This window comes from Enoplosus armatus, chromosome 24 (genome assembly GCF_043641665.1).
Source record: "Enoplosus armatus isolate fEnoArm2 chromosome 24, fEnoArm2.hap1, whole genome shotgun sequence".
In the NCBI taxonomy this organism is placed as follows: Eukaryota; Metazoa; Chordata; class Actinopteri; order Centrarchiformes; family Enoplosidae; genus Enoplosus; species Enoplosus armatus.
This window is the reverse complement of record NC_092203.1, coordinates 9,261,560-9,282,610: the sequence shown is the minus strand read 5'-3', so window position 1 is coordinate 9,282,610 and position 21,051 is coordinate 9,261,560. Positions and strand designations below refer to the sequence as shown.

At 44.3% G+C, this 21,051-nt stretch overlaps 1 protein-coding gene across 1 annotated transcript in view; it reads right to left on the bottom strand.

Annotated features, from left to right (window-relative positions):
* LOC139306823 (nck-associated protein 5-like) overlaps positions 1–21,051 on the bottom strand; it is a 71,198-nt gene continuing 50,147 nt past the window's right edge. Inside the window, exons 10-18 of the mRNA XM_070930777.1 lie at positions 20,406–20,588; positions 16,378–19,991; positions 15,636–15,741; positions 14,377–14,464; positions 10,467–10,775; positions 8,897–9,012; positions 8,507–8,642; positions 8,228–8,403; positions 1–1,120 (exon numbers count right to left, since the gene is read on the bottom strand). Coding sequence (XP_070786878.1) covers positions 803–1,120; positions 8,228–8,403; positions 8,507–8,642; positions 8,897–9,012; positions 10,467–10,775; positions 14,377–14,464; positions 15,636–15,741; positions 16,378–19,991; positions 20,406–20,588 — 5,046 coding nt within the window. The 3' untranslated portion in view covers positions 1–802. The remainder of the gene's footprint in view (positions 1,121–8,227; positions 8,404–8,506; positions 8,643–8,896; positions 9,013–10,466; positions 10,776–14,376; positions 14,465–15,635; positions 15,742–16,377; positions 19,992–20,405; positions 20,589–21,051) is intronic.

Below are 21,051 nucleotides of genomic sequence, written 5' to 3'. Positions count from 1 at the left end.
TCCTGTTGTGATTTTTTAATGTAGTTAAAAAAATATTGCATCAAAAAAGAAGTAGACAAACATGAACCAGCTGTATTATCACGGGTTGTGATTCCACATGGGCAATTTTTCAACGGGCAACGTACTTTAGCAGCAAACATAAAATGACACCTTAGGTTTAAATCTAGTTTCCTAGCAAACAGGAATGCAATCAAAGCAACAACTGTGCTGCAAACTACACACCGATGTTGCCCATCAGAAGACGCCCTGCTCGTCACGGCTTGAATAATCGTTCACTTTACACTCCTGACAAACTTTGTACAGTATTTGTTACAGTGCAATGATAAGAAGTTCCCCAGCATGGGGAAAAAGATAACTAACAATTGCAAAGAGACAACGTTGTGTATTGCTGTCCAGTCCACCACACCCACAGTCAAACTATTCAAAGTCTCGGTTTGGTGTTTGGTGTTGAGGTATCGTCCTCGTGTCTCCGGCTCCACTAAGTGCTTCGTGTTGTATGTAGCGAGGTCAGGGCTGTAGTCAAGACCACGTTAGTCCAGTCTGAGTCATTTCGAGGCATGATCCAAAGGGGGTTGAGACCAAAGCCAGAACAAGTCCTAGAGTTTGTTTTTTTTACTTGCAAATGCAAAAGCTGATGCTTACGGGGGTCCAAAGGTTCAGCAGAGGCCTACTGTACCCTTCAACAACCAAATAAAAGAAGAAGGGAACTTGAAAATGAAAGAAAAAGTGGCCAAGAACTTGAAACTACTCGAGACATAGACTGGACTCTAGCGCTACAGCCCTGCCGTCTTACTCGTGGCCCCTACACGTCATTGGAGCCCTGACTGGTGCAGGAGGAGAAGCTGTCGTACAGCGAGTCGCTGAGGGAGCCCACGGGATCCGCCCCAGGCTTGCTTGAGAAGCTGGAGGAGGAGGGTTCGTCCCCTTTGCAGCAGTCCTCCCCGCTCTTCCCGGCGTCGTCGGCATGGCAGTCACCTCGGCGGCTGCCCAGACCCACGTCCGGATACAGGCTGCCGCTGCTGGAGCTGCTGTCGCTCAGTTTGTTCAGGGACTCCAGAGAGAAGTCGAGAGAGCCCGGCTGGTTCGCACCGACGGCCGTCTTCTCCATGGGAATCTCCTTCTGCGGAGAAAAGAGGAGCACGCATCAGCAGAGGCCAGAAAAACGTTCATTCACGGGACAGAAGGATGATTTGACTGATGGTGAATGTCCTGCACTGTAAACACGCCCGTGTAACTCCACACTCACAGAACCACAACGAACACCAAGCGCAGAAGTGAGTCTGCCATTGCACCATGAAACTCATCTCGCTCGCAGGGTTCTGCTGCAAAGCAATAAGACTGACGCCGCTTGAGAGCATGACAGTGATCTATATTGAGATTTTTATCATGCTCAAGGACCAAATGTATGTCTTGGGTGTTGGCAGGCATGCATCTCTGGGCATCTGGGCTCACCCACTCTCCCTGTTATATTAACTGTGCTGTATGATGTATTTTCTTTTCTTTTTTTTTGTCCAGCCTGTGGCAGTCTGCTTTATAAATTAGCATAGTCAAGAATATGTTACTCAGGGGAAATGTTACGTCTAAAGCTGCTATCTGTTAACGCTGCTTCAATTAGCAGGAGCAGTTTCATCCTGACTGCGCCGATGATTAGAGCGGCTACATGAGCTGGGAGTCGTGACAGTTCAGAAGGTATTAGAATTGAACATTTTTAATATGTTAGGTCTTAGTGTGTCTTCTGTTGGCCTCTCAGGGGTTCATGCCTTTAGGCAACTCAGCAGCGATTAGACTCAACAACAAAAGTGCAGAAGTCTTCATTAACCTGCCGCTTCTTTGGTTCTTTCGGCTTAAATTCGACAGGTCATTGCTAATGACCTACGGAGGAAAACAAAACAACACATACTGTAAAGCTAAAAATAGTCAGCTGTTGTTTATGATGTGCCAACTACTTGAGTTTTCTATGTGATCTGTACTGTTTGTCTCAAAAGGCCCTTTAGGGAGCTAGTTACTGTAGCAATCAGCATCTAAATTCCTCCTCAGAGGCTGTAAACACTATTCTCTGGGTAGCTGCAATTTTCCTTTAGCGATTACAGCCTGGGAGAGCAGTTATCTACATAGGAATTTTTGCAGGGGTATGTACACAGAGGAATAGCTGGAGGGTCCAGGCAACCTCTAGGGAGGCTCCAAACCTGGACCATTTAGCATTTTGCTGCGAGGTGTATCTCCCCTCAGACCTAAACCCAGAACTACTCCACACAAGAGGCACATAAACACGGCTGCATCAGTGATATAGTATATTAAAGTGTTAAAAACGTCTACATGATGATGGAACCTGCAGGCTTTCTTTGATCTTACAAGTTGCCAAGTTCGTGAGTCACCCAACCAAAGACCAAAGAAAAAATGCAATATTTCGAAGAAGGTTCTGCTCATTTGGGTCCGTGCGAGCTAAACACTGCACATTAGTTTCTTTAAACAATAGTCTTGTAAATGTTGCACTACAATAATCTATCGTCTGCATAATATCTTACTGTTCTTGTGTCTATTGTTTTGTAAAGCTTCTTTTAATTTGGAGAAAGTATCTCAAGTATCTCAAAGATGTATCAGAAATGTACTCCTCCCTAACCTGCTACTTTCCTGCATTTTCCACAACGCTTTCTGACAAGTTCTACAAAGGCAGCATGAACTTTTTTCATTCAGCTGTATGTCGGGGCTGCATGTGTAGGTGGAGAGAGTAAAAACAATAGAGATTGTTGTTCTCAGTGCTGTTCCTGACGGGCCTGAGGCCTTGTTGGTTTCCTCTCCTACCAGCTAGTTAATTGCATTCACCTGCCAGCCCAGGTGTAACCTATTCTGTGATTAGGGAGTCCAAGAGAGCCAAGTATGAGAACTACTGGTACTGTACAATAAGAGGCTGACAAGTTGGAGGAGAAGAAAATCATCTTTTGTCATGTCTAATACGTGCATACAATTCTGGTTCATTGAGGATCTTTCCAGGAGGTTTAAAGAGGAATTAAAAGAAAGATGCTAATTTACAATTTACAATCTCTTAAAAACTTCGGAGGTTGAACTAACCGTGAAAAATACCCAATCGTCTCATACAGTGATTTGTTTTGTTTCGCATTGTGATGCAGAATCAACCTTCCACCCAAAAATCCCACCGAACCCCATTAATGTGCACTGCTGTGACCTTTCTCAGCGGGCACAATCACAATACATTTGTAAAGAAGACGGAATCAAAAAGTTGTGCCCAAAGGACATCTGGCTCACATACTATCTGAAATGTTGAGCAGGTTTTTTTTGCAGGTGCAGAAGGTTGAGCCCAAATTAAGCACAGGTGTTGAATTCAGATTAGACTTTAACTTCAACGCCCACACACATAACACCGCCGTTTTTATGTCACATCATTGTCAGCCATGGAAATCGTCGTTTTATGGCCTCGGGAAGAGAAAGAGTGCGTGACGTGATGGGGGTCATTGATTAGCAGAGCTGCGTGACAGTGAAGAACGGTCCTCAGGTCCTGCCTCTCTCAGCCAGCTCCCCCCCCCCCCCCCCTCTATATCTCGTTTGGTCGGAAACAAGAAGAAAGAAAGAAAGAAAGAAAGAAAGGGAACGGCTGTCTTATCGCTGATTGGATTTGATTTTGGAGGAACACAATTACCAGCAGATCGAACCTTCCCGGTGCAGGTCTCTGTACCACCTGCGGGTTCAGCCGAAATGATGGCTGCACACATAACTGAGGCTGCAGGCAGACGTCTCAGTGAGAGCTTCCCACTCGAAAACACGAGGGGCCAAATCGGCAATTGGTTCTGCATCACATGTCAGTAATGGGATGTCTAAACTCTAAAGGCCTGCTCACTACAAAAGCTTGTTGAAAGGGTCTTTTATTGTTATTTGAGAAAGACGTATTTTTTCCTTTTCTATTTTTCTCTCTGTCTTGATGTTTGTGACTTAAATTATAAAATCAAATCCCATTTTTTATGTTTTGATCTCTGTCTGCAATTCTTTCAGTAATTTAGTAATTACTTATCTATTTTTAGTAGTTTTTATTGGTAGTGGCGGAGTCTGCCATTCAGCCACTGAGGTTAGCGCTGACCTTACTAAATAAGACATGGTCATTTTTGGCTCTTCTGTTGTATTTCTGACAAACTAGCTGCCTGACGTGTGTTTGCTGTTACCACGGTAACCACAGGTGGCACCAAATTCAATGAAGAAATGATTACTGGAGCTCTATAGAAACAGGTGTGCATGATACAGCAGATCAGAAAGTGACAAATATTGTTCTTGTCAATACTACAACAACTTTTTAAACATTTTTTATTCCATCTGCTGGAAATTCAGTGTAATAGATGACATCCACAGGGCCGTTGAATGGTTAATAGAAACTATTCATGTCAAATTTCAATAAATGTGAAAGTGTATGCAGACTACATTGTGCTCTATGGCCAGTGAATTCCCATTGTGATGATAGCACGATGCTTTGTGTCTCCTGGAGGCGACACATCTAAAGTTCAGTTTGGTCACTATCAAGTTAGGAGGAAGGAAGGTAATTGGAAAACTAGAATTTTGACATAAAGTTATTCAATCTGAATCTCAACTGCATGACACGCCATTCACATTGTGTCCATAATAATGTGGAGACTAACACTGATTCTGAATTTACTCTGTAACGGGTGAAAACAATGGTGAAAAACATGCTAATTAAAGATGTTTATTGTCTCAGAATATGTGACGTCTTCGCCATCGTGATTGTGCGAATAATTTGATCGCAGACGTTCTATTTCTGGGTCTATTCCCTCTGACTCCTGCTGCTATCAGTCTGACAGCAACTCAAGGAGAGCACATATTCCTATTGTTGATTTCTATTTGTACACTGATACAGTTTCGGTTATCCAGCGGCCCTATTTCAAATTACATGTCTGGAACTGAAACGTTCCCCTTCCCTCACCATGTAATCATTGCTCAAGGTAACAAGCTGTTCCACGCTCAGGGAGATGCTGTGCATGCTGATTTGTTGTACACTGGTTTTGGACCCGGGTCACATAAACCCCAGGAATCCCTCTAATTTCACAGATGCTACGCCTTGGCAAAAGTTCTACTGTTATTTCCCTGCAGCAATTTCTTTCTTCTTCATGTAGGCAAAGGGTGGAAACAGGAAAAAAGAAAAGAGTGAGTAAGCAGGAAAGGAACGAACAAATGAGAAAAGTTAGTTTGGGGAGGGAATTCAAGGGAGAGAGAAAAAAACGGACATGGATGGAAATGGAAGGACAGAGGCAAACTGTTTAGAACAAAAGCGGGAGAAGTCAACTGAGAAGAACAGACGAAGAGAGTTGTACGGGAGAGACAGAAATAGAGAGAGGCAAAACTGAAAGGAAGACACGTGGGAGAAAGAGAGACTCGGAGGAAGGAGAGGATAGAAGGAGAAGGGGGCGGGGGCCGCCGTTAGCAGGGCTGTCAGGTGCTGTCAGGATGATGAATGGGAGGCCAGAGCGGGCTGTGAGGGCTCTGATGGGAGCCGCTGAGCTTTACATCACTCTCCTGAGTGTTTGTGAAAGGTTATTAAAGGCGCTTAAATCACCGGGCTCTGACACAGGCCCGCTACCAGCCACCAAACTTCCCCAAACTGCCGCCAATGTCAGCGTCTCCCGAGTCGAAAGCTCCCGAGCCACGACAGAAAGCAACAGCGGCCGCACAGGTACGGACGTGCGAGGAGGAGGGGGGGAGGCGAGGTGACGACACGCAGATGGATTGTCTTTTTTCAAAAGAATAATGCAGGGTAAATGGGTTCAACAGCAGTCATCCATCATTATGGCTGCTTCACAGTTTAGGAATGAGGTTTTTGTCTAAATCAACTTTGGCTTAGAATGAAAACACAACACCTGTTTCCAACACAGAAACTGGAAAATCACTATTCTTGTTTTAAGATACAGACACTCTGGGACATTCTTATAAGTACGCTCCTTTGGAGATAGGTTGAAATATTCTTACAGCAGATTTTGGTTTCCACCAGATGACGTTGTTTTTTTTGCAGTAATCACACTCATAAAATATGCAGAAAAAAGCTACAGCAAGAGTCCAGTTTAGGGGTTCAGTATCTTGTGTTACTTTGGTGGAATAGGTATTTAGATGCATGAGGGACGTGGGTGTCCACATACTTTTGGACATATGTTGTAAATGCATTAAATAATTGGAAAGTTTTAGTGTTGTAGCTGGTGGAGTTGGGTGCGCTATGTTTTTAAACTGATCGTGTTTTTCATGTTTAATATTAATCTGCAAAGAAACAATACAATATTCTACAATGCAGTTGAGTATAAAGAAAGTGCTAAAGTAAAGTATGAAACTGTTCTTGAGTAAATGCACTGCTGGCCCAGGCATGTTTTGACAGGACACGACATGATGCCAGGTTGTTTTGGGAGTTCAACTTTTGACCTCTCAGTTTTTGGTTGAGTCCCTGTAAGGACCACAGGCTACCCCACTACCCTCAGAGACGTAGCCTACCGCATCCAATTAAATGACAGACAGGTTTGAGGATGAGACAAACGGAGCGTCGTTGCTTGTGTGTTGTCTCTTGCGTGACAGCTAATGGAGTTGTGCTTGCAGCTTGGTTGCACAGCGCCGCGCCGAACGTCCCGTTTCGACGCGCTGCCTCTCCTCCGGGACTCGGATCAGAATCGGAAAGAAAATCTCTCTTTAACGCGATTCTCGCTGCAAGTTCAAGTGTGAGCACTCAACTCTGCTTTGTTTAACAAAGACTCTGCGTCACACAATAATATAATACATGACTGAAATTCTCTTTCTGCTTGGGGAGGTCAGATTGTGGAGTCAGCTACAGAAAACTACCCTTGGAGCTTGGAGAGGGATTCAGCCTTGCTCAAGTGTTGCTCAAGGACACTTTAGCAGCGGTGTTTAGTTGCTGAATCACCCTGTTGCCAAACATTCAGTCATTTCCTTGTAGATAATGAAAGATAATGGTGAAACGCAAGCATTTTCACACATGCAGCGTGGCTCAGAAGGAGGCTGCCCTTGTTACAGTCCTACAAAACAAAATTTTAATATATAATGGTGCTAATGAAAGCTGAAGTGGTTAGCATATTCCACCTTCCACCTAGAAATTCTGCATAATTATTCTAACTCATGGGCATAAATGCTTTACAAATAGTCTATATGTGATCCTGGAGTTCCAGAAGGACACTAAAGGTCAAGAATAAAAAAACACACTGAATAAAGACTCACTTGTTTTTTTAAGCTTGTGTTGAGTCAGATCCCTTTCTTTTTCAAAATATGGATTTTTGTGTCAGGGTGGGTGTTGGGGCGGCAGCAGCGTAAGAGAGGAGAGTTTGGCTGTGCCAGAGAGCCGGGCCTCGCAGGCTGGAGGCCATTTCATGGTCTCTGATTCTCATTTGTCATTCAGCGGTGTTAAATACTGGTAGGCAAATACCCGCTGACACAAGAGGGCGACGCGATCGAAAGCAATTAGGCGGCTTTTTCTATGAAAATCTGCAAACAATTCCAACGGTAGATAAGAAAACCTTGGAGTTTAGCGAATTTGTTCATGTATTTCAAAGGTAAAGTTGACTCAACTCAAACGGACCCGCTCTGACCATCTGAAAAGTCTCCTTGCCGAAGTCTAAGACATACAGGAACAGTTGAAAATTCATTTTATTCATCTTCGTGCCTCTGCTGCGAGGGAAAGAAATTATGCAAACCCTGTCACAGTGTGTGTTGATATCCTGGGAAGAGTTTCATTGAGGCAGGTGCTATTTTTCTGGCTCACCTCACACACATTTCTTCATCCTGAATAAAGTTGCCTACATCTACACCTGGGAGCTGGCTGGCATTTATCGCTTTAAACTGACACCACTGGGCTCCGTGAAATGAGGAAATTGATTTATTCTAGAACAATCAACATGAGGCACACCGCATTACCGCCCTCAAATGATATATTGAGGCAAAGCGATCAATAGGAGTCAGTCTAACATAACAAAAAACTTGAATATATTACATGCAAATCCTCCTCTTACTTACAGCAAGCAAGAACCTCTCACACCAGTTAGCAGCGCATGTTAAATATCTGAATAAGTGTCTTCAAATAAGTGAGTAAAGCAAGAAATAAGTGCCTGCGCAGCTTCCTGGATATTACAAAAGGGTATAATGACCAATAAAATGCTTGATGGGAACCAGCAGCATGCCTGGAGAGCATCAGCTGTGAACGGCGAGCTGTTTAAATACTCACACTGAGTCTGTCTCCTGCTTTGCCATCGAGGGATGACTCTTTGTGCAACAAGTTGTACTGGGAAATCCTCCTGCTGTCCTTCTCCAGATGTGAGAACACATCGTGTTGGTAGTAGTCCATGATTGACAAGGATTTCTCCACGCTGCTTCTCTTCAGGGTCTCCTCGTTCTGGTCGACTGCGGACGGAGGAATTCGTTTTAATAGAAAATAAAAAATATGTGATTTAAAATGACTGAAGGAACTTCATAATTATTTGGTGACTCAAATGTTGAACCAGACCTGAGTCACTCTTCTTGGCTCTGTAGATCAGGGTCCTCTGTGGTGAGCCCAAAGTGCTCCCGGGTCCCTCAGGTTCGGTCTCGGTGTCGCTGCTGCTGCTGCTCCCAGAGTACGTGCACACTTGCAGGGCTCGTTCCTGTTCACAGTTACAAAAAGCAGAGTCCTATCAAATATAGACTTTTTCAGAACTGTATGTCAGCCAAAGGTTGGCATGTAACAGTGTTTAATAATTCAACTTTTGCAGTATCTTTGAGTCTCAAAACATTCACACTTTTTTTTCAGACCTCAGTTATTTAGATTTAGATGTGAGGACGTGTGTAAGATTTAGGGAAATCAGTATTTCTTGATTTATTTGGACTATTTAAGACCTATATTGGAATGAGGACTTACACCGGGCGTTTCATGGTCCTTGGTTTTCATCTTCCTCCCTGTTTCTTTCTCTAAGTCCTCTGTGGAGATGTTGCTGTGTGGTGCACCAAGACTCAACCTCTTTGTCCTGATTGCATCTGAAAGTCAAAAGAGACAAAAGAGAAATTTGTACGGTAAATAACGGAAACACAACTGTCTTGTATTCGCCGCATGTGATGCACATAGACAGTGAGAAGAGGAAAAACATCATTTGAATCCTTCTAAAGTGACAATCTCTCCTTCGGCAGACAGACTGATGAAACGCAGGATGAGCACATCTCACACATCCATTCAACCGAAACCCATCCAACTGCCTACACATCCATTTTCTGCCTGTATGAATGGAGCTGCACAATATCCAAGCTATCAAACATTAATGGTGTCCACCCTGCGATTGTTCCCAGCCATGACTCCTGGCAGCCCAGATATAACAGCTTTCATCTGTCGGCCCCAAATGACGGAGCGCTGCTTTATTATCACTCTGCCTACTGCTGTCTCGGACAGACGCCAATTTAATTGTCTCTTTTAACATTCAGCCGCATTACAATAACAGGCCGCTTTTGGCCAATGCTCTGCTTCATCTGAAAAAGTCTGCATCAAGATCATAAAAGTCCTTCCTCTCGCCTATTAGGAGGCAAACAATGAGGGAGACGTCGCCGCTTTTCTGGCATCCTTAAGCTTTGTGATCCTATGTAACGTTTATAGAAAGGATGGAGGGGTAAAACATATGATAAAGATGCACAGAATATGCGCTTTTAATCAACTCGTTCCTCTGCAGTGCCGCAGCAGCACCGAGGTGAAATAGACGCAGGCTAATGTCCTGCAAGCATAAATCCCCGGATGTGATCACTCATCTCTGTGTGTTATTGTAGCTTTAATCAGCCATCTGACTGCATCCTACCCACCACCTTTCTGTTGTGAACACAGAGCCAGACGGCGCTTTATGATCTATGGCCGTGTTGACATGCTTATCTAATTGCATTTGCCAGTTTTCCTCGGGGCAAGGGAGTGTACGAGTTTACGTAAGGACACAGAGTCCCTTTGTCATCTCAGCTGAGTATCAGATGTCAGTGTTGATGCATTAGCTTCAGAATTAGCTGAACAAACAAGGTTCTTGTTTTAATCAGAGTCTAATAAACAAAACAACTTCCTCTTGTCTGCTTGTCTGGAGCCCTTGAGCGCTCCGGAGGAAAACGTGTTAACATAAAGTACAGTGACACTCAATATTTCACTTTCCTTCCGAAAGGTAAAACAAGCTGTCTGAGGCTTTCAAGGCCTGGCACTTTGCCATCTAGCATGATAATGGAAGCTTTTACAGACACGCATTTCAATCTATCTTCCTCCTTTGGCCTTGATTGAAGAAAACAATTAGACAACAAAGGCGTTGTTCTTTGTCATGCGGGGCCATGTGGTTAGTAGAATAGAGTAGCTGCACAGGGCAGACAGGACTAAACACTGATGACTATCGCCTCTGAGTCTTAGAGCTCAGCAGTGCCCCCCCCCCCCCCACAGTTTAAGGTGTTAGCATGCTAACATTTGCTACTTGACTTACCTGAAGTTGCTAGTTTGGGCAGGCGGCTCTGGGTGTCTTGTGCGCTGTTGCTGCAGGTCACAGTGGGGTCGGACAGGGAGTGACCCATGCTGGTAGGGGCATGCAGGTGGGTTTTTGGGAGGGAAGGCACTTTCACATCAGGCAGTGAGGGGTCTGGGTGAGAAGAGGGGGGCTCAGAGGAGCCGGCGGTCACCGACTCGGGGCTGGATTCAGATTTAGGGATGTGGCGACCGCTGGCCCGGGTGACGGAATCAGGGAGGGGGAAGGTGCCGATCCCGCTGTCCAGGGTCCTCATCTGACAGCCGGAGCCTACAGTGACAGGGAGAGGATCGTGATGTCTGGGAGAAGCTGGGAACAACAACAGGAAAAGAAAGGAAGGTTTTCGGTTTCACATGCAAGGGAAAGGGTTGTGAGTAAAGAGGGCATCTGTAGAAGGTTCAGTAACACGTAGCCGGTGGGAGGAGGGAGAAAAGACAGCATTTTTAGAAATGAAAAGTGAATAGCTGGTAGTGGCTACATCCTGATGCACCTTATCCTAATGTTCCTATCAGACACTCTCGTTCGAAACATTTGCAACAATCACAGTAGCAACTCTAATACGATATGACACAAGAAAGCACCTGCTGCCAGCAACTCTGAACAAAACACACAACGGAGCAGCAACCCGAGGACATGTTCCGCGGTTTCATCAGAGGGCATGCTGGGTCGTAATCAGGAGAAACGACAGCAAGCAGCAACAGATGGACGCCGTTTAGAAACCACAGTTTGCAGAGCCTTGACTCAGGGTGGAACAGATGGACGGCCATTCGGCTCAGCCCAGGTCCTTGTAACTGTGAACGCTAATGGGCAACAGTTACATCGGCTACGCTAATTATGTCTGGTTTGCATCTTTTTGCTGAGATGGAATTTGTAGGAAAGGCTCATAATGTTTCATGTTTGTTTTTCTGAGCTGCTGTGGGCAAACTTAGGTTGAAACTCAGTTCCATTACATCTTCCACTGTCAGCCTTGGAGATGCTGAATCCTCGGCAGCCACTAGTTCTGTCTCTCAAAATATTGGTAAGTGAAAACTCTGACATGTTTTTTTGGATCGGTATTGACAGACTCTGCCTCTGAACTGCATTGGCTTGTCTCGAAGGGAACACGAACACAGTCTGCTCATGAGCGTTTCCTTCTGTGAATAAAAGTTGGGCATTACAGCCGAGCTTCAAACGAGTGTGCGAGGAGGGTACATTTCAGAATCAGTTTAATCCTAAAAACATTTACTCTTGGGTCTGAAGCTAAAGCTATTGATCCATTTTGTCTTTGGATAGCCTGTTACTGTGTCTCTGAATGTCAAAGTATTGCCAATGAATTCACAGATGAGGGGATTTTAAGTGTGTTTCAGAGAGTTCTTGACAAAACAATACTTGAGCGCACGCCCTCAATGTTCTTGTTTATGTGTAGTTTTAGCTTTTATCTGACTTGCTTCTGACACCATCCACCATAGTGCACGTACAGGACCTGTGAAAGTGAGTCCTCAGTGTTTGGATGTGCACATCCACCGTGTTCATTAGGACAGATGGCCTGTTATTTGTACGCGTTTTTGCCGGGAGTCGCTTGAGGACAGTCTCAAAAAAGCGTGATGTAGTTGACATGCAAACAAAGAACTACACACGTTTATTTGTGGAGGTGGAGAGAGCCATAGATTACACAGCTGTATAATTGAATGCCAAGCCTGGCAATTCAAAACGCCCTCTACAACCAAACTATAACAAGGTCCACAGTAATTCTACCCAGAGGCAACAACAACTGGACATAATCTAGTTTTTCATGAGCTCCCTATCGCTTCACCTCTAGGGTTTGAGGGGGGGAAGCTGGTCTGTTGATGCCTCCACAGTGTGAAATGGGCTTTATGCAATGAGGAGGTGTCAGAGGGAAAGGAAAGAATCATTACTAACGATCACAACCCTTTCTAGGTGATATTTCTGTGTCAGCAGTCTGACGATTGACTCAAATTCAAAAGTTTCCGCAGTAGAGACGAGTATCAAAATGTTTCGATAAGAATGAAGCTTTTATCATTTACAATGAGTCAGAGTAAAGACTAGAGAGTTAGAGGCCAGAAACATCAGCACCCGCTGAAGTAATTGCTGAATCATTGGTATTGATCAACAATGCCATCAAACCCTTGCAGATATATTAGGGTCATTCTGTGCAATGGGCTCACAGGGATGAGTCAAAATGTTATTTATTGGCTCTTTACAAGAAGAAATACCGCCTCGAGGGAAGTTCCTCTCATATACAACGACTGACCAGCATGGAGTGAACTTCAAAGCCCACATTCATAACTTCAGCAATGGATTTTTTTCAAGCTGCTCGCATCATAAACTGGCAGGATGTAAACTATTTATATGATTGATGTGTTTGTCTGGCATTAGGCCTGCGAATGCTGCACTTTGGAAAAAACGTGACATTAAAGCAGCGCGGAGGAACAATGAGCCGCCGCCGCTGCCGCTGAAACCTTTATGAAATATTTATTTCACACTGTCTGGAAGTGCTTAGCTGGCAGAATATTAAAAAAAGGCAATGTGTTAATCAGAATACAGAAACAATTAAGCGATTTTATTTTGGGCGCCGTGGCTGTGACTCATCACGAGCTCATGTCCACACTCCGTGGAAAGTGGCTCAAGCCAAAACTATTTCTTAACATGTTTTGATGAGTTACTTCTTAGCTGAATCCTCAAACTGCAAAAACTAGTGAAGTTGAGAACCCGTTTCTGGTTCTACAGAGATTACTTCCACCAACACTCAGCCAAAATACATTAAGTTTAATCATGTGTAAGAACTGGATGTTGTAAAGTTGGATATATTTAGGATAGAAATGGTGCCAACTATGAAATCCACAGTAAAATAACCAACTTTTACAGCCAGTTAGTAACAATAAGCAGGTAATACTATGTTCTCTAGCTAGTCACTAACTTTTTACAGCTTTTTCTCTGAAAGCAGCTTCCTGCTGGGGCTGAAAACGACATAACGAGAGCAGCGAGGGCCAGAAAACAAAACAAAACACTTGCAGTCGCTATAAAGCTGCAGAGTTGAATCAGAAGTCCCCTTTTCCATACAAGTGGTAATCCATTGTTATAGCAGCTTTAAATGAACGAGAAACGTTTTCAACCTATATTCACTTTTACAAAAATGGCATATTCTTAAAGCTAGGACCTTTTAAAAGGATGTCTAATTTAAAAGACTAAAACTCCAACTTACATAAAAACGGACGAGTTCCAGCTCATCTCGATTCACGCTGCCTATGGTGCTGTATTACAAGAGATACGTCATTTCGACCTTTGAGATGGTGCCCTGAGACAATTTCTCAAATATCCCGCTGAGTGACAAACAAGCTGCACTCCACATCCAGCGAACAGCAATTACACCCTCTCCTTCCCCACGCTGAATTACATACAGTGTAAGTTTGAATGATAACAATCATCTTCCTTAGCTGCTCAGGCATTGTAAAATATCACCCGGTTGCACATCAATCACCTGACTAGATTGTCAACATGTTGTTTGTGGCCGCTGCTATTTCCCCACAGTAATGGCAAGTCTGGCAGCGAGGCGAATTAGTTGGCGAAGGAATTGAGTTGTCAATCACATCAGGAAATCACAACTGTAAAATGGGTTAATGCTCTGTTGCACTGGTTGATTGGTGATGGTTTGTGACAGCCTTTTGAAAACACTGTGCTGGGTGAGGTAAACACTTGCAAATATGAAACTCAGTGGCTTAAAACAGACAACATGAGCTTTTGGAGTCGTGAAAGTGACAGAACAAAGATAAAAAAAAAGGAATATTTCACACAAGATTAGTTTCATTTTTATGGGATTTGTACTACACAGGTTTTTAGTGAAATGTCTCTTTAAGACGAACAGTAAGCTTACCTATCATGTGGTCTTGACAAGCTGTGTCTGGGATGCGTCCCTCCTCATTTTCAGCCCTCAGGTTGATCTTCTGAGTCATTATAAGGGTCTAGAATATTATCAAACAGCGCATGTTGGTGATACAAACATCAAAAAGCAGCTACAATATACCATAATATAAAAAATATACCATAATATACAGTATAGGAAAGTGTCTTTTAGAATCCAAATGTACCTTTGTCTGCAGACGGTGTTACATTATATAAAATATATATTTATGAAGCTTCCTTTGAAGCAATTTGCAGAAGAGAAGTGGCATTGAAAGGATCTTTTATATACAGTCTCGTGTATTTTATGACTTTTCAGATTAACAGACAAGCTTCTGGCATTGTGAAATATGTTTAAGGCTTTGCTCAAAAAGAAGTAAGGCATACTCTCCTGCCTTACTTTAATTGAGTTATTTTTTTTTCTTTTTTAAAAAGTGGTTTTGGGGTGGTTCAAGAGCGGGAGCTTGTAGGTCATAAAGTGTCCCTCTTTTGTTGTATTTCTGTGGGGAGAAGATAGAGAGAAAGCTTGGGGGATGGTATTAAATGGCCCCTTTGTCGAGTGCCTGCGATAAGGGGCTCCTCCATGTTATCAAAATTCCACATCATCTGGATTAAATTTCCTACATTATGCAGCGAGACTCTCTTTTTGTAACTCTCTTCCTCCATTCAGCCCGCTCCTTTTACTTTCTTTTTTTATTGCTTTTTATTGCTCTTTTTTTCCAGCTCTCTCAAGCACAAAGCCTCTCCATCATTTTTTGGTCTTTTGACTGACAGATAATCAGGAATAAGTCCACATGGTCATTATTTAGCATTTTGCTTACAAAGCGCCGGGATATAGCGGTTGAGAGAAGCGTAGATTAAGTTTGTATAACACGTTTGGCCTGATGGCTGTCACTGTGAGATATAGTTTAAACACCGTCAGCCTTGTGGAAACACTGGCCTGAGTACATAATGAAAAAGTAGGCGATGGATTGTAGGCAGAGTCTGAACACAATGTGAATCAATAGCAAGCCTTCAGGAGATCTGATGCTGAAGAGGCGGCGGGTTTGTGGACGTGTTTGTGAATAAGTATATGTACTGTGCAAGTGTGAAAACCAAAGGGAATTGGCATGTATGTGTGTGTGCCAACAGCCTGTCCAATCACAGTCAGAGACAAACAAGCAGAGCTTGACACAGACACCACTATAATAAAGTCAGTGGAGTTCTATTATGGTGGCATGTTTGCTCACTTACCGCAGTATCTGGACAGATCTCCACATCTCCCTTCATTTCGCTGTGTTTCTTGGGTGTGGAGATCCCAGCTGGCGATGCAGCCACAGAGTTGCCCTTCACAGCATTCCTGCGAGGAAATAAGATTTGATCTTTTTTTTTATGTCTGTGAGCCGGTTTCCTCCCTTATCAACTCGCCAGGTAGAATGTGAGCCTGCTGATAAATTGCATCGACCTGCTCTTTCACGTCACGAATGTCCACGCAAACACGTGTACATGCACAGAAACACACACACACACAGAAATACCATCAAATGTTTAACAACCTCCATGAAGTGCTCCGTCTCAAGTGATTGTTTGCAGTTACTCTGGATGAAAATCTGTTATCTTTGATTTGAAGTGGCAAATCTATGAAGTGAGGGGTGTGAAATGTGGAGCTTTCCTGGCTTATAGATGCTAAAGTGTGCTGACTATGTGTCTGGATGCTGGTCTAACTGCTTACTGTATGCTCACTGGAGTGGAGTCATAACTCAAAGAGACAGCTGCTGTTTGTGCTGCTTATTTATCCGTTTCTCTGAACACAGGTTCAATGCAGCGATGCCTCATGTTTAATTTAATAACAATCAATTTGTTTTAGTGCCGATTCACTTGATAGAAAGACAACTCTGAGAGGACTCAGTGACGGGACGTAATCAGCATAGCATCCGATCAATTAAGGATAATTCATTCTTGATTTTCTTGATGACAAAGATGTTGTTTCACCCACCTGCCAAGAAGCTCTTTCACAAACTGGTCTTTGCCAATAAAGGCTGTCGTACACTGGATCTGACTGGCGATCTGACCCATCTGGTTGTTGCAGTGGTCCATGATGGAGCTCAGTTTGTTGTTCATCTCAGACAGATTCTGCACCTCCTGACTGTCTCTCTGCTGGTTATCATTTTTCTTCTTATCCTTCTTCTTGTCAGACTTCATCTGCTTGCCTCCAAGCACGGATCCGATCTTCAACTCTTTCTTCTCCTCTTTTCCCTTGGGGGAGTCTGCTTTCTTACCACTCAGAGCTGGAAGTTTGCTCTTACGGAGTCCAAACCAGTTTGCCAGAGAGGGGCCCGTTTTCTGTTTGGTCTCGTTGGCAGCGACCTTTTCCTGTTCTTGACATTTCTGCACATTCTCTTCGATTCCCATCATGACTTTCTCTTCAATAGTGCAGACTGTTGGGCTGATTTTTTTCTCGTCCATATCTGGGGCTTTGCTTGGCGAGTCTGTCTGGGTTTTGGCTTCCCTGTTAAAGTCTGGCTCATTAGGGGTGGTTGCTATGCCTCCTGCCTCTCGCACTGGGTTTTCCGAGTTATAGACACAAGAGGACGGAGGCTGAAACTGTGGATGAGAGGCTACTTTTGCTGGCTTACGGGTGTTTTTCAAACCAATCCGATCACTGATGGGTAAGCTCCGCACCTCCTTTTGAGAAGGTGAGGTGATTGCCTCCCCATTCACTGTGCCCTGTGACCCCTCACCGTTGGAGCCTGGTTTACAAGTTCTCTCAGGGATGATGTTGTGACTATTTGACCCTGTCATGCCTCCATAGTGGCTAAGCCTCGTCCTGGGGGAATGGACAGGGCTCTCAGCTAACCCAACACTGGGTACCTCCAAGGAACTCTGTCTTGACAAAGAGTTCCCCCTTTCACCTGAGTTGGTGATGATCTGAGTTCTGATTTTTCCCGGTCCATCGAGAACATTGATGTTGGGTTTCTCAATGTAGTTGGTGCTGAAACTCTGGCTACGGGCTTTGGCCCCATTCATCCCCAAGGCCGGCTTTAGATGAGGTTTGGTAGTAACAGATATGGATCTAGAGAAAAGTTGACTACTCCTTTTCCCTTTATCGCAAACGTCCCCCTCCTCTGATAACACAGCAGGGTGTACTTCCTCTTCCAGTAACCTACACTGAACTTCACCTTTCCCCTCTGTAATGGACATCTTGGGTGGTGAATCAATACTGTACACTGGCTGCAAGCTGTCACACTGGGTAGACACATTTGAAGTCACAGTCTCCTTGGAGACTGAGTTGATATGATCTTTCTCTTGCTTGCCAGGTATAGATGAACTATTTTTATGGCTTGGAGGAGATTTTAAAAATGCTTTAAACCCCATTGGGATGCGGGTCTTTGAGGCTTTTTCTGCCGGGTTAGGGGAAAGTATGACCGAGCTGGGTGGGCTGACTACAGCTTTACCATTTTGTGGTTCTGTTTTACCTTGAGGGGTGTCCTGAAGCGATATAGGTAAACTAATAGAGTTCTTCTGTACTGTGTGATGGACATTTTCATGGGTTGATCCTCTTTTACTTGCAAATGAGTTCTGAAGTGAGGACCCTCTGAGGGCACTGTAGGGAGGAGGGACATTCTTTGAGCTTTTAGGTGCATTTTCAGTTTCTGGAGCACACCCTGAGTTTGCTGGAGGGAGGTAGTCTTTCGTGGTCATCCTCTTCGAAGTGCCTTTAGTAGGTGTCTGAGTCATGGCGGGGGACTTTTGAAGGTGCTGACTGGTTTTGTCGACCAGTTTCTGAGGCGCAAGTGCAGTCCCGTAGCCTGCATCCAAGTCTAAACAGTCTTTATCCTTGATGGGTAGCGTACTTTGCATATTTGGTACAAGTGAGGTGTGGTAACTTGGGGGAGGGCCCCTCACAGTGGTTGGTGCAGATGGTTGAGTCACCCATGTTTTATGTGCTTGAGGCGACCCTTCATAATTTGGTCTGATCAGTAAGGAGGTGGTGCGGCCAGGGGGAGGGGGAGGAGAAGGGGACCTGAGTTTATTTTTGCTGGTTTCACAGTGTTTGTCTCTGGTGGGCTGTTCACCATTATCAGCATACTCCAGGTGTCTCCTTGAGAGGTGTGGGGAACTGCAGGAGGAGCCCTTATTCCACTCGGCCCTGTTGGGGAGCTTAGAGTTTACCGCCTTTGGGCTCTGTGAGCAGGTTCCTGGTGTCTTGATGAACCTGGACATTTTGACTGTAGGAGAAGAGGGGGATTTCTCCTGACTAGAGGGTCCTGAGTTTCCACTGTTACTTGGTTCAGTAGTGGAGCCCTTAGACAATCTCAATGGAGATCCTGAGGGTTTGTTACGACCGGGTATCTTTGAACCACTGGACTTGGGACCAACAGAATCGTTCATGGGAGGGATGGAATGACCTTTAGTAGGTCGGCTGCTTGGTGGTTTGATTAGTTTCCTTTGTGGAGTCAACTGCATTGACAGCCTCTCTGCACTTCCCTCCCTGCTATTGCTTGTTTTGCTAGTCCTAATTTGATATTCAGATGGCTTCTCTGGAGATTCAAGAACAGTGTAGTTCCTTGCATTTGCTGATTTTTGCCTTGTCGGCCTCTCTTGGGGCACTAGTTCTGTGTAATCAGCAACTACCTTGCTGCCTTGAAAGTCATTCCGAGGCCCAGTACCTGCTGTGAGCTTCTGAGCACAAAGTTCAATAGGCTCTCCTTCTGCATCAAATATCGCCAATATGCTCTCCTCAGACTGGGTACACTTGGCCCCTTTGGGCTCCTTAATTACGCTGAAAGGCCTGGGCCTCCCATCTGCAGACTGGGTGCGTCCCTGCTCTCTTCGCAAGCACTGTTGTGTGAGCAGCTTGGCAGCATCTCTTGACATTCTCTTGGAGTCCCTCTCTGCTTGCGCTGATGGCTGACTGAAGGACGTTCGGATGTCACTGGACTCAGAGTTGAGTTCCTCTGGATCATCCACATCAGAGAGGTGATTAGGACCCTCTGGGTCAGAAGGGATGAAGTGTAGCTTGGATGGTTTAGTAAAAGCTGATGTCCGCCCTCCCTCAGGGAGAAAACTGTTAATGAAACTCATGAGTTTCTCAGGGCGCTCTTTTGAGTCATAGCCAGAGGGGTGTTTCATAGCCACAGGACCTGAGCTACCATCACCTCCACCTCCACTGTCCTGGTTCCCCTCCCAGCTACACAAACTGTCTGAGATGCTGTGGGAGAGCCTTTTACAGTAAAACCAGCTGTCCTTGGTGGGGATGTTATCTCCACGACTGGAATGTGCCAATTCATCATCTGCATCATCAGAATCATAAGAGAACTTCTTGCCCCCGACAGCTGAAGGTCTACCCACATGGGTCGGTTTGGACACCCCTTTACTGCTACTCTTGATACCCAGAGAGTAGATTCCCTCATTGGAGTTCATGCAGTCTGACTTGGAGACCTTGGATGAAGAAGAAGAGCTTCTGTGTTTCCTCCTCTGGAGCTTTCTCAGTCCCTCTAGTATGTGGCTCTCCTTGTGCCTTGTGGGCTGCTGCTCCTCCAGGGTGGCACAGATATTACTAGGGGCTGACGAACCCAAACTCAGCCTCTTCTCCCAGGTCAGAGATGACTACAGGGCAAAAAGAAGAAGAGTGGGTCAACCTCACACAAATCATATTATATTGTGTGCTCACATACTTCATGTACATCGTGTTCTCATAATCATCTTAAAACGGTTATATTTCACGTGCAAATAAAGAGGTAAAAGAAGATTAATTCTATACTGCTGACAAACTATTTTATTTCAGAATGCATCTGTCTTGAGTGGTGTTTGTGCACCATAATCCTTAAATATGAAAACTATGTTTTTCTGAATTATTTTAAGGGTATTTACCTCCATTTGGAGTCGTAGTCAAAACATTCTTATAGTAAGATGAGGGATTAATTAAGGTCTCAAAAGAAAGACATTAAAAAAGCATCTAAAAGGGATCTTGATGAGCTGTTTTGTGGAATTGGTGTCTTTATAGAGTAAAGCTGCATTTACCATTTTCCCACAGGAGCGTCCATCATTCCAGGTGTACGAGCCGCTGGAGAATTCACTGCATGCACTTGACAGGGACAACTCACTACTGCTGCAGCTGCTGCGTGGGTATACAGGGGCTGGCACTGTCAGACTCAGCTGGCTCAGACACTTGGCCACAGGGAGACCTGCCTTTCCATTCAACTCCTACGAGATAAAGAAAAAGAGACATTATAGTGAAATAACTTGCAAAGCCTCGTTTCTACTGTTATGTACAGGTTTCTGAGGTGGGGAAAATGTGTAAACTTGCTTTCTGGAGAAGCTGGGATAAAGAAGATGTCAGATCTGTCAGATAATGACCACTAATCCCCGCTTCAACTAAGACAGCAGTTAAGTAATTCTTAAGTACTCTTCTTCTAATCTTAAGTATTACCTAAATGCTCTTTCTTTAGCTTAAAACGATTTTCCTGTGACTATGCATCAAGAGTATTTGATGTGTAAGTTGTTAGGTAGTGTGGCATATCTAATTGCTATCTTGCTGTTCATTTTGTGATGAAAGACATTTAACTTGACAAACCAATCAAATATTCTGGAAATGTTTCCTAAAGATGCTAAGGCACTTCATTTTTCAAACTGAATTCAACATCAGTCAAATATTCATGTGCAGTCA